We start from the raw sequence: 13,972 nt of genomic DNA on the forward strand, positions 1-13,972 counted from the left end.
GCTATGGATGTACGGACAGGAGTTACAAAGCGACCAGGTAAGTCTTTTAAAAGGTCTTGCAATTCATTCTTTGCTTTGACCACTGCGACGAGACATGCGGGCACCCAGGCATAGCCCAGAGGCCTCCTCAGCACCCCGCTTCCATTTAAACTTTGTCTTACACCGATGGACATTACCTTGCTCCAGAGCTCTTTCAATTGCACGGATACCCATCAAACGCCGTCATGAATTAGCGGCGGTGACTGCAAGCGTTTTTTCGTCACTCAGCAGGGAACGAACCCTTCCAAGTGCCCTCTTTGTGTCACTAACACACCAGACAAAATGAATTGCTAGAGGCATGTTCTCTTGCAGAATACGGATACGGTTAGTTAATACTCCTTGGAGTATCCTGCACCGACTGCAATCCTGAGCAGAACACACTTAAAGCGACTGTGGACCTCCTGCTGACCTCCAAACAGCGACTTTGCCAGGCTCATGTGTCTGGTGTGAACTTATGAACACTGCAAGCAACATCGCCTGAGTTGGCAAAGATGCTCAATGGGAAGCCCAGGGAGTGCACAGGCAGGACTGAAGATTACAGCCGGAGCTCTCTTGTTGAACAGCAAGCAGGAATCTACCCGGACTACGACGCCCCACGCCCAATTTACCCAGTCACTTCAATAGGCAGCAAAGGCCCAACACTAAAACGAGGAGGAAATTCCTGACAAGGACTTTGCGAAAAATTGTTGACGTTGCTTCGACTGCTGGCTCGGCGCCACGGCCGAAGCACCCGGAGACATGCCCGCAGTCAGGGTATTGATTGCGTGCACTTATCTTCTTGCTTCCAAAGAACCTTTGAACTCGGGGAACTTCTGCATTTGTTGCCAAATGAACCAAGGTACATGCAAAGGGGAAAAAACACCAAGTGAGACCATTTAAAAGGGGGACTTTATTTATTACACTGGAACAAGGCGCCAATACGCCAGTTCAGCTTTGATACACAATAAATCAGCAAAGCTGTTACTCAGTTTTGAACCAAGATTGCGGTGGCACTAAAAACACATTGAAAACATTTACTCGCTTCCCTTTTTTTTTTTTTTTCCTCTTTTGTTTTTGGTACAAAAATGGTACAAACAACAATACAAAATATTTGTGCTGTTGACGGTTACAAAAAAAGGGTTTTTTTGTTTGTTTTTTTTCCCCGTTTTTTAAATTTGTTTAACTGACGCAGTTGGTTTTGCGTTTCAGCATGAACACATCAGAACACCAGAAGTCTTCCTTGAAAACAACCACAGTCATGCGGGCTGCTACACAGTTTGTCCACTGTAAAAGGAAACATGCAAAATAATAATAATAATAATAATAAAAAAACAGCGCTCCAATTACACATATGTATGTGTGGGTGCTTTTTTCTCCCCCCCGCCTTACTTGATTTGTAGCTTCGAGCAATAACTACATTATGTACACATTGTGGTGAGGAATTCTAGGTGGTTTTGGGTGTACTTGAGATAACTCTTTGTTTTCCCTGTAAAACTGAGATGACTTTGGGAGAAAGCTACATGGTCTAGGCCTTAAACATATGGCAGTGCTACCGCCCCCCTCCCACAATGTTTAAATTTGCACTGAAGCGGTTCCAGAAGACGTTACAAATAAAGCTCCCACCGTTTCCAGGTAGGTGACCTTCGTTATACTTGAGACCAATCAAGGATGCACTCCCCGTATCCCGCGTTACACAGACCCTGCATGGACCACAGCAATCCTGAACAGATGACGTTTACCCCTGTGTGAGCAGCTAGAGCAAGACCCGCAGATCACATCGTTCTTACCTAACCCTTACGGGAAAGGTCAGGGTCGAGCACAACCGAAATCCCACGTAAGGAGGATTTGAGCGGTGCGGCGGCTTTGTACTGGTCAATGGCATGAGCATGGATTTCGCTTGCAGCCCTAAAACAGATCTTGTGGGCTAAAAAAAAAAAAAAAGAAAAGAAACCCAGAAAAAAAAGAAAGAAACAGACCTATGAGAGGAGGACGTAAGGACAGCGAGTAGCACAGTGTTGCCCATTTACTGTTAACAGTCTTCTGCGGAGGGCTCCTCTTTGCTGTACGTGTTTCGTTGCCGGTGTCACTTTTCCATGCTGCATAATAAACCTGTTGTTTCCTGACACTACGTCCCTGGCCTGGTGGGTTCGGGCCTCAAGGCCGTCCCGACAGAGTGACCTCCGATGTGTCTGATCCCATGCTCAGAGCCTACCTGCAACCTTGGTCTTTCAGAGAAGGGAGGCTGCCTTCAGCTCTACATTCAAACATGCTCCTTACTGGTCAGACAGCTCCCCATCTCCTGGCCCTAGGTAAAGGTGAGAGGCGCAGTAGTGTCGATTAATGTGGTAATAGGTAGAGATGGGGAAATGGGAAGTACGGCACAATGGTACAGGGAAGGGTAAGTCCGTTCTTCCTAAAGCCAGCGCACTTTTAGTCATCTTCCCATGGGAAGTGGAAGATCTCCTGCCTGGACTCCACTTCTTTTACTAGTGAGCTCGTTATGTGTGTACTACTGCCAGCCCCCCCTAAAAAACTAAAACCCCAAATCAAACAAACAAATGACCCCCCCTCTCCCTCAGTCCCTTCCTTAAGTATCTTTATTGAGGGGTCAGAAAAATGGTTTGAAGCCAACATCTCTTTAGACCAGTGGTTCCCAACCTTAGGTCGTGACCCAAACGAGAGTCGCGGGGGCAATGCCGGTGGCGCCGCACCGCACCGCGTGCCAGGAGCTCCCCCAACCTTGCCCCAGGGCTGCCACTACCACCACCACGCTCCGCTCCCAGCAGCGGGTCATGGCAAAAAAAAGGTTGGGAACCACTGCTTTAGAAGGACACCATCATCTTAAAAATAAAGCAACGTGCTTTAGGTTGCAAAGCACAAGTGACGTTCATGGAAGCGAACAAATCTGCAAGCAAGCTAATTTGTTTTCACCAGTAACGCGGCTTGCTTACCTTCTCCTTCCTCTTGAACAGTGTGCCAAATCCTATCCACGTGTCTACCCACATGACCCAGAGACTGCATGGAGCGTGCGTGTAGGGGGTGTGGAGGAGAAAGGGGGAGCAGAATTGGATCAGAAGATAGCAGCCTCGCTGCCTTCCTTCTTGAGCGCTCATGCACGCTCACAGGGCTGCGCTTTCTTGGTTGCAGAACGTCTGAAAAATTTGCAGTAGAAACAGGCCGTTTTATTTTAGTTTAAATCAATGCCATGTTTGTGCCAAGTCTCGGGCTTGGAAATCTAAATATTGAGACAAGCTTCACCCCGGCCGCATCTCATTCTTCATCCACGAGAAAACATTGTGTTGCTCTCTTCTGTATGTCCAGCCCTGGTGACATCAGATGAACTGGTACGGCATACGTTCTAGAAGAGCGTCTTGTGATCAGAGCATGGCATTTTCACCTGTCCAATTTGATTTTGGGAAACCATCACCACAGCTAAGGGCACGGAAAGGAAATGAGCACTACACTTCCTGGAGCTGATGTTTGGACAACTCTCATTGACCATCTGGTGCCAACTGGTTTGCCTAGCACGACTTAGAAGCAGAGACCCTCTGCGTGGCTATTCACTTAATCCACGTACAGCTTCCCAGGGCCTGGTTATCTGCAGAGAGGCAAAGAAGCGCACTAGACAGAGAGAACCAGGCACTGTTTGCATCTCGTGGCTCTCACACTGGATAACGCCGTTCTCCCCTTTTGTTTCTTCCTCCTGTGACGCCGAGGAGGCTACAGTAATGGACACAAAACACTGGCATGTACTAAGCAATGAGAAACACTAAGTCCATTTTTATTATTGACTATTTTCGTTGTGAAGGGCAGTTTCCATGGAGGTGCATCACCCTGTTTATAATATATTTAAGCCTGAGGCTTTTCAGAAATGAAAGAAAAAGATCAGGCTAGTACACAGATAAGGAACACAGGCTACACACAGACCCAACCCACCTGCACAAGGAGACTGCAATTCAAAAAAGGATCGGCTGTATGGGGTGCAGTTACGTCCCCGCGTACAAGAGCAGACACAGACCACGTGAAGCATCGGAGGCTGGACTAGGGTGCTGGGGTGGAGGGAGGTCTGCAGTGGAAGTGAACTAAGGTTTTCAGACTGTGCAAGTGCCAACACGATGAAGGTTGAGTTCCCAACTTTGGAGTAAATATTTTTGAAAGGCATCAGATACTGTAATTTGTCATGCACTGCATTTCATCCGGGATGTAGCTTCTGCTGACAGCCAGTACCCTTTGAACAGCAGCGATGTGTTGTTGCTGCCATCACTGTTTCCTGAGGTCTTAGCCATCACCGATTCCTTTCCTCAAGGTAACTTGTATATACATTTTCATTTGTTTTGTTTTGTTTTTTCCTGAATAGCGAAAGGATCAACCAACTGAACCAACCGACCAAGAAAAAAACCCCCCCACATACGTATTAATTAAGAATATAACACATATAGACTGAGTCCCCTCAAGCAGACTTTACCACATTCCATTTCATACAAGACACATTTCAAATGCTCGTTAATTTACACAAATTGCATTTTATAGAAAATATGATACAGTGAAATATAAAATGCACTAGGAGCATTTTAAAAATCTATAGACATGGTCCTGCAGCCTCAAGTTCCCTCTTGAGCAATGGCCATTCACTGTCACACACATGCGCTCTCTCACACTCTCTCCCCTGTCCTCTCTCCCCCCCTTTTTAACTCTTTGCATTCAACTTGAGAATCAACCTACATATCAAAAAAGCACGATTATCCCCCCGGATAATCACCTTCTGATGTTGTGCACATTCTTGGATTTAAAGGAAAATATATCTAAGCACTTTTACAATTTTTTTTTTTTTAGCGAACCCACTGCAAAATTGTCTGCAGAATATAAAACATAGGTAATCCAAGATTTCATAGCACATGAATTAAGTGGCTCGTAATCCATTAAATGTGGTTTATATTACACATCCATGCAGTCTAAATTGTTTTACAAACATTAGACATAAACCCACTAGTCCAAATCAATAAAGGAAAAATGTAATTAAAAGAAATGCTAATAACTATTTGTTATTGGTTAAATTGACCCTACATAGAAACTAGGTAGTATGCTACCATTTATAATACTGATGTTGACTTATGCCTGGATGCTGCAAAACCTCTTACCTAATTGGCGCCGTTTGAGCATATTAACCACAAAATACTTATTAGGCCCTTCTTGCTTTTCTTTTCCAAAAGATGTTTAATATAGACAGAAGTGCCTATCCATCAAATATAAAGGACACACATCTGGTGGGTTCCATGATGCTGTTGAGCTTTGGCTACTGATGCTCCAAGGCATTAGTACTGGACTAGACTAACTTTATTCTAACGTATGGCAAAGGTACTAATAAAACTGTCCGTGTTATTAATACAGCCCTAGTCTTGAAGTAAGCAGTTATGCCAGGGGTGGGCAATTATTTTGGGCGGAGGGCCGCTTATTGAGTTTTGGCAAACCATTGAGGGCTGCATGATAGGCAGCCAGGAGCAGATAAATATTAATTTTCTAAATTTTTTAGGAGCCCCGCGGGCCGGACAGAATGGCTTGGCGGGCCGCATCCGGCCCGCGGGCCGCATTTTGCCCACCCCTGAGTTATGCTATGTCCTTACGTTACGTTAAGGAAACAGCATTGGTTTTCATACTAACAAGCACCATTCGGGATGCATGACAGCACCATGTAACCCAGCCATTATTTACATTACTCAATAAGGTGTGGGAGCCAAAAACACGCCGATAGCAAAAAACAAACAAATGGGCCTTTGGTCATTTCACGATTAACTGTAGGGTTTATGCAAGGTCTGTTGGAGATCTCTGTTGCAATAACCAAAGGCTTATCAATGCTATAGTTCTATGCAGCTACATCAAGTGCGACCAGGTTACAGAAGGAACCCCAGTCAATATTTTGCATCTGATAACACTGAATTATATACAACATGATGACTAATTCACCACCTGCTGAGGCTTAAAGATGGCTGTTAAGATTTTTGACTCAAAACATCTTGTTTTCCCCCTCCCCCAAAATGAGTCACCCACTTTAAAAAAAAAAAGGCAAAAAAGAAACAATCTCCACAGTTCTGTTTTGTTAACTCCTTCCCAGCTAAAACTGGCTTAGGGTCATAGAGAGTGTTGCCCAAGATGGTTGAAACATTTCTTTTTTTGTATGCTTGTTCTGATCACTCCTGAGATTGAAGGGAATCTGATACATGTACCAAAAGGCACTTTCAAATATATATATATATATTTTAAAAACAGTGCTTCTGTTCTAAGAAATTCAAGTTAAGACAGAGTGCCTTTCACTCTCTTTAGTCATAAAGCGGATAAACGAGCGATATCCCAGCTGACGTTTAAAAAAAAAAAAATGCAGCAGAGACCAGTGTTCATGCTAGACAGCAAAATGTCAAAACCCCCCAAAAAAATTAAAAAAAAAAGAAAGAAAGAAAAAAGAAACCTCCTAAATCACCACTAAAAATAATACAGTCAGCAGGGGATATTAATTAAAAAAGCTGCCACTTCTGTACACTTCTTGCTTCTTTGTCTTCTCTATTTTTACCATCGTCATCTTTTTTTTAAATTTTTTTTTCTTCTTCTTTTTTTTTTAACAACAATATGAGGTCAGTTTAATCTTCCTCTCCTCCCCCGTACATGTCTGCCAGTTTCTTGAACCTGGGCCCCCAGTCGTTAAGGTAGTCATAATCCTGATCACCGGAACTGGAGGAGTTGAGGGAGCTGACAGAGCCCGCGGTAGAACCACTGCCCTCATAGTCAAAGACCAGGAGAGAATCGTAGGGTGGGGCGGTGGGGTCGTTATCAGCTGCTCTCAGGCCCTGGGGGTTGCAAAGACAGGGCGTTAGTGCCTCGTCACACATTCACTTGCAAAAGCTGCACATCGCTAGAATGCGCTGACCTATTAATGTTCGTACGTTAGGCCGTATCGTAACTAGGGGAGGGTGAGCAGGGCACCACTCAGCCTCCTGGCTTTGTGAATCTTTGCTATGTCACGTATAGCCCTGTGTAGTCCTGCCCAGCTATAGGAGCCGAGCCATGAGGCTGCTGCTGCTGCCTGAGCCAACACTGCTATAGCCCATGGCAGCAGCAGCAGCCGCCTTCAGTCTGTGGAGAGCAGCAGCAGGTAAGACTTCACTCCTTCTCCTGCCTTTCCCCCTGCTCTCCAGTGTTTGGCATACCCTGCTTCAGGGCAGTCTGCCTGGTGGGTCTGCTCCAAAGCCATGGGGTGGGTGTCTGTATACACCACGGGTTTTAATCCTCATTCAATGAAACAGGCTTATAATATTTAAACTTGTTTATTCTGGAGCGTTGCATCTGTGTTTACATGCACTAGGTTTTCAAACGAATTAAACTGGGTCCCTGGCCAGCACTGCAGGGGAGTGGGACGGTTCAGCACTGCCCACCCCCGGCCCAGGGCTCCCCCCTCGTACCCATGCTCATGCCCTGCCACGCAGCTGTGGAAGCAGGGAGCTGGCAAACCACACAAGAAAAAAAAAAGCGGAAGCAATTCAAAAGTGAAAGCAATTCGAAAGGGTGAACTACAAAAATGTCACTGCACCATTTGGTGGACAAAGAGGCTCATTACACATTTTTGCGTGCCTTTGTGTTTGCACGCAATGAATCCATGGACACAACGCTTTAATTCCCAGTGAGCCAAACTAAATTACACCCAAAGAGTTTTAGTTTAATGCACAAGGAAGACCGTTAAAGTGTCGGGAAATCCTGCCTGTGCAAACAGATATGCAGTTCCAGTACATGAAGGGGTAAAAATTGTGGCGTGTACATGAGCCCGTGGACTCTGGATGTGCAGACAGGCCAACCCTGAGGATATCCACCTGTCCTGAAGCCACTAACCATGGATGCTTAGGTGCTCCGCTAGGAGTCCTGCCCTAGATTTGGTGAAATTTGCCTGAACCCGACATATTCAGAAGAACTATACAGGGCTCATGTGACTCATCAAGTGGTCAACACCTGGCCATTGTGTCACCAAGCAATAATATTTAATTCCTAGAAAAGCTTCATAGTCAAAAGTTTAATGAGTAGAGAAAACTTAGCTGGGTGGAAATCCAGGTAAACGGCTGTAGGATGTTGCTCTGTAAAACCAGGGGTAAGATACGTGAACGATAACATGACTTTACATTTCCCCTTTCAAACAACCCTGAGATCTACCAGAATGCTGAGCTACTTGATGTGTGGGTATCTCTCTTCAGGGAGGTGTCCTGCACCCATGAAGTGTGCTGAGCTGTAGAGAGGAACTCCTGGCAGTAGCAGCAGTGAAAAGAAACATGGGTGATTTGCTTCCATTTATTTCAGGACATCTGCTCTGAAGCCAAGAAACCTCTTCTCCTAGTTGACCATGGCCCATTTGATTTTACATTTGGGATTTCACCTTGTATTTCCAATATGTTCAATGTAAAAATGAAAATCTCCAGCAACATGGTTGCAACACTTACAAAGGAAGTTCAGTGTCAATGTAGAGGACTAGCATATTAACCATGTCTTACTTCACTTAGAAATAGGCACCTGCACATCTTGGAAGCGGTCTGGTTTGCCTTGCCAGGCCCTATGTATGGTTGTAGGTGGGACAAGCTGGACCTGTTGTTAGGGTTACAGAGCGTCTTTTAGTTCCAGTTCAGCATAAGGAGCAACACCGAAAGCAATGTGCCTGAACTGAAGAAAAAACTCTCTACTTATCATTTTGAGAACCTGAAGTCAAGGTATGGGAAGCTGTAATAAGTTTTACTGGCCTGAATCACAGTGGAAATGTGTGTGCGTGCATGCGTGCGTATGCACAGAGGGGAGATGCTGGGGGAGGAGAAGGGGAAAAGGAATTGTAATGACTAGAAAAAGAAAAAACACAGCAGGAAATTGAGATAATAATAGAATGAAATTGCTGCCATATTTATATTTCTGACTTATGAAATGGATCCTGCTTTGTCTTAGAGGAAATGATGCATCGATTAGCTTGCAAACACATAATCATTCATTTAAAAGATAAAATGAGATTTTTTTTTTTTTTTAAAGGATAGGTGGCTAAAAAATTAAACAAGAGCCAAGGGTGCTGTCGAGTCACAGGGATGTCACGTGGGGTGAGAAAAATGGCTCGGTGGTGAGAAGCGTCCCTGTGACACTCTCTCTGGAGCTTTGGCTCCGAGCACAGGTTGCGGGACAGGAAGGCACAGTGTAGGAAGATGTTAATGGGCTTAGAAGTCAAGAGATCCTGATTGCTTTTCAGCCCCGGCCTGCCCATCTGTAACAAACCTGCCCTCATTCCCAGCTTCATTGAAAGCAACTGCAAAACTCCTGAAATGGAGCAGCGTCAGGCTCACAGGTTTTGAAGACAAAAGGTATTGTGGCTGGAGTGAGAAATCATGTGCTCTATTACTGCACTTGGCTCATTTGGGTTTTAATCACCTTACAGGGCCAAACACTCCTTTTATTACCCACGTGTGCAGTTCCACTGACTTTCATCGGACTTCTGGCCTGAGCAACAGGAGCAAGGTTCTGGCTCTTAGCAAGGTCTAGAGACTCTTTAGGTAAATTTTAGTCCAAGTATTTTGCAAACATATTGAACCAGCGACTGCAGGAGCCTCGAGAAGTGACAAAGCAGACAAGAGCATACCTCATTAATAAAGTCACCAATATCCCCAGGATGGGGGATTACTGGTCTTATAGGATACTGGGGTTCAGCACCGACGGGTCTCTCATCTACCCGTCTGACTCCAGCTGCTTTGTTCAAGACGTGATCCATGGTCTCTGGCTGCTGAAGTTGGCTTAAATCATAATCCTGTAACAAATGGAAAGGCACAGAGTGAGACCAAGAGCTTTTCAATGAGATCTTCAACAGGCTCTACCCTTCACTTCCATATAAATAAGTTGATGGGTCTGATCCCTTTTCCCTGGAAAGCAAAAGAAACATGTCACTGCTGTATATGGGGCATCTCAAACTATCAACACTATAAACGATTCATGGAATCGATCCCAAAGAAGTGCCGCAAAATCGACCCTGGCTAAAACAAATTCAAAACCCAAGTTCAACGAATACTTCTCGTGCACTGTGCATATGTAACGTCACACCCTATAGCTCTGCGATAACAAATTGGCTATGTTGGGCGTGTATGTGCAATAATTTGATTCACTATATAATTTATTGTACGGAAAACAGGGGCGGTAGCTGTTGTGTTACAATAATGTTACGCTAAGTAGAAATACAATACAAAATTTGAATTGCATTTATAGATATTGATCTTCTGCAGTAAATACTTTCTTTTGCTACAGATCTATGACTGCAGGAACCAGAGAAGGATGTTACTGTGGAACAACTATTAGGTAAAATGTTGATAAAAATGTACTTATGTCGGTAACGGTGTTTTGCTGCACTTCCTTTGCTGCTATTTTTAAAGAATCCTTCCCAAAATATTTAAGCTAATTTTTTTTTGCAGTTGCTTGAAACCCGATTTTTCAGCTGGTTTTAATGTTTATTGTTTTGTTCCACTGGAAAACCTATTCTGACTAGGCAGAATGCACATGGGTTCAGGATGCTTAAATCTCCAGGAACAAAACTGCAACATTTATAAATAAATTCTCAGTGATAAAGAGAAAGCCAGGAGCGGGGGAGGGTGGCACAGAGAAAAAGAAGCCAATTCTGAAGAAATCTGTGTGGGAAAAGTGCTTCAAAAGCACCGGGCAAACTCTCATCTCAAATCCTCAAGGCAGTGGGGATGTTGTCTAAAATAAGTTTCTCTCCTGTCAACATTAATGAGATTCCAAATGGGTCCATACAGGTAGGCAGAGCAAAATGTTGGAGGTGATATGTTAGGTGGATATGACTGCAAGGCCCCGCACTCAAATACTTCAGAGAGCCCGTAATGGGATTGTCTCTGTATTCCTCCACTTTAAAATTAGGTACCTAACTTGCAAATCCAACTGTTCAGGGGTCAGATAAAGGAAAATTTAAACAAATATATTTTTACAGGCCTTTAAAATAAACGGAGGTAGGCAGGAGGAAGTGCATATACAGTTTATTGTTTTCCATTACACCTGTATGCTACAAAACCCACTACATACTCACAGAGGGAAAACTTCCACACATAGTGGGCATGTCTACACGTGCATTTACACCAGCTTAAATTTACTGCGCATGAAGTGGGAATAGGTTGGCGTCTACATGTGCAGGCATTAAAGCGCACTAATGCTCTGTATGGACTGACTTGGGGCTAAAGTTAGTCTCAAGTCAGTCCACACACACAGTGTTACTACATGTGTTACTGTGCAGTAACTAATCGGGCATAAATATGATACCTGCATGATACAGGTATCAAATTTACGCTCAAGCTGGCCTAAGTCACCATATTTACTGTGCAGTATGGGCGTGCACGTGTAGACGCACACCTGTACTGTGCGGTAATTTTGGTTACTGCACAGCAAATGCACAGGTGTAGACATGCCCAGGATGTATCAGTATTCTCTCCCCATCTACAGATCTACTTTTATTAGAAGATGTTTAGGATTGTAAATCCAAAAAAAAAAGATGACAAAGCCGGTAGGGAAATACAGAGCGCCCGGGCGAGGGACTAATAATAGAAGGATGGGGGTGAGGTGGGGAACACACGCACACACAAATCTGGACAAGAGTTAACCACATTCTTCTTAAGGATGTCATGGGACCTTTGCTTGTGGCTGGCAGTAAGAAGAAAGTGTACCCTAAATAAGACAACACAAGCTTATCTTTTTTTTGTCTGGGATGCCCCCCATCAGCAGAGGAGTAGCCCATGCTTTGGAAGTTCCCGAGACCTGCCAATCCTTGCCGGTGATAAGAAGCCACCATAGAAAAGCTAACAGATTCAGGCAGACTTTGGCTCAGGGCTCAATTACGAAGCAAAGCTTTGCCATGATAAGCTTCACAGCGGAAAAGAAAATCCCCAAACATATCTAGACATTTCTCACAAATTAAGGCCAGAAATTAAGAGAAATGAAAGGCACATTAGGGACTATTAAGTAAATACAAGGAAAGCCAATAAAAGCTCTAGGCTCAAGCAAACCAAGGCAAGTGCCTGGAGCAACAGGAACTGGGGGAGGGTTGTAGCTGTGATTTGATTTTATGCAGGCATCTGGAGGGAAAATACACACTTTTAATTATTGAACTAACAGAAATATTGTTTAAACGTGAGTGTCAATAGAGCGATTTATCATCTTACCCAGCAGCCAGGCTTACCCCAATGGAACAGCACATGCTACACCTCTCTCACGGCACTGGCCAAAATGAAAGGAAATGTCCCACCCATGTTCCCTAGCTAGATACAGGGCACTGCAGTGACTGGACCCAAGCTGGTTCTCATTTATGCCCGTGCAATATTGCTGAAGCAATGCCAGTGACAATCACAATTGAAGCTGTGATCTCTGTCTTCAGGCAGTATAAATGTTATGGCTACTGCCTGGCCAGTGGCTATTCCCCAGCCTGGAAAAGCATGGTGGCCACTGCACAAATATTATATTATATTATATTATATTATATTATATTATATTATATTATATTATATTATATTATATTATATTATAGTGCTCAGGTGCAGAATGGGGATCATGGGGCTTGCAAGGTGCTGAGAAATGAAGGGTGAGCCTTGCAGCAGGGCCAGAGTCTACCACCTGTTGGGTGCCAAAAAGAACTTGAGTGCCCAATCCTGATTCTGTTCCACCCTCTTTAAACCTTACAGTCCAATAATGCATCTGCTTCTGTTATACCCCTTCATCTGACCCTTAAGACTGAGTCAAAAAAGCAGGGAGGAAGAGGAGGATTCCCCCATCTTTTTTAGTTGCAGCTTTCAGGGACTCGGGCATGGTGGACACCTAAGTTTCGCTAGAATCTGGCTCCGGGTGACCAAAGTCTCGGTGACGAGCTCTCCTCACCTGGTCTTCCTCTCCGCCTCCTTCCTCGTCGTATTTCAGAATGTTGTCCCTGACGTCGTCCTCGGGGTCGATTAGCAGCTGCTTCGTATGCCGTTCCTTTTCCCTGCGCTTCATCCACACCACAAACAGCAAAACCATGGCTGCAACAATGAACACCATGAGCTGGCGTAGTGAGGTTTAACCAAGCTGTCCCTGCCAAAGGCATCCCCGCCACTCCCACTTCTATAGAAATGTGGTTGCTAGCTAAGAGCTACATCCTGAATTACCCAACGGCAAACAGCAGAAGTAAATATCACCTCTGTGATATTAGTCCTATTTGATTAAAACAACATTTATACCGATGTTAGATGCTGCTGCTGCTGTAAATACACCCCAGTGCATGTTTCAGTGCAGATATCTCACTTAAACACGGGTGGCATATATTGCATACACTCTCACTTTTAGCATGGACTTCAGAACGTGCCGTGATTGGGGAAGACGACCCACGTACCATTAGTGGTCGCATATTGTCCTGAACCGTTAAGTACTAAAAATAAGAAAAGGGATACTTCAGTGAGTGTCAATAATCCAAACAGGTCCTCCTGTCTACACAGATTGCTTTATGATTGACCAAGCATGTAGACTGGACCTACCGCTGTCAGGGCAAAACACCCAATCCCAAGGGAAATACAGAGAAAGTGTGAGAAACAGCAGCTATCTGAAGGTGTTTATGCCCCAACCCCCTGCATCTTCATCCTGCAACTCTTGTAGGCGCTTGGGTTTTAGATCAAAGATGATAAGGAGAAATAAGACAGTCAAAGGCAAAGAACAAAGAACAAAGACACGAGCGGATGTTTTCCATGGGTGAGACAAAAACGCCATCTGAGTTCGTAGGCTATCGCCATTGTAATCATTTTTTAATGATTTGCAGCTTGCTCAGAGACATGGAAAGAGATTGGATAACATTAGTTCACATAATCCAATTTAGGCTCATTCATGATCTTTAGGGGGCTTGCTTTATTTCTGAAATCATATTAAGTCAAGCATTAGG

The 13,972-nt window shown here is 44.3% G+C and overlaps 1 protein-coding gene across 1 annotated transcript in view; it reads right to left on the bottom strand.

The window, feature by feature from the left end:
* Positions 1-913: 913 nt before the first annotated feature.
* CDH4 (cadherin 4) overlaps positions 914-13,972 on the bottom strand; it is a 618,635-nt gene continuing 605,576 nt past the window's right edge. Inside the window, exons 14-16 of the mRNA XM_014609533.3 lie at positions 12,943-13,082; positions 9,659-9,823; positions 914-6,854 (exon numbers count right to left, since the gene is read on the bottom strand). Coding sequence (XP_014465019.1) covers positions 6,648-6,854; positions 9,659-9,823; positions 12,943-13,082 — 512 coding nt within the window. The 3' untranslated portion in view covers positions 914-6,647. The remainder of the gene's footprint in view (positions 6,855-9,658; positions 9,824-12,942; positions 13,083-13,972) is intronic.

The sequence above is a fragment of the Alligator mississippiensis genome, chromosome 9, assembly GCF_030867095.1.
Source record: "Alligator mississippiensis isolate rAllMis1 chromosome 9, rAllMis1, whole genome shotgun sequence".
Classification (NCBI taxonomy): Eukaryota; Metazoa; Chordata; order Crocodylia; family Alligatoridae; genus Alligator; species Alligator mississippiensis.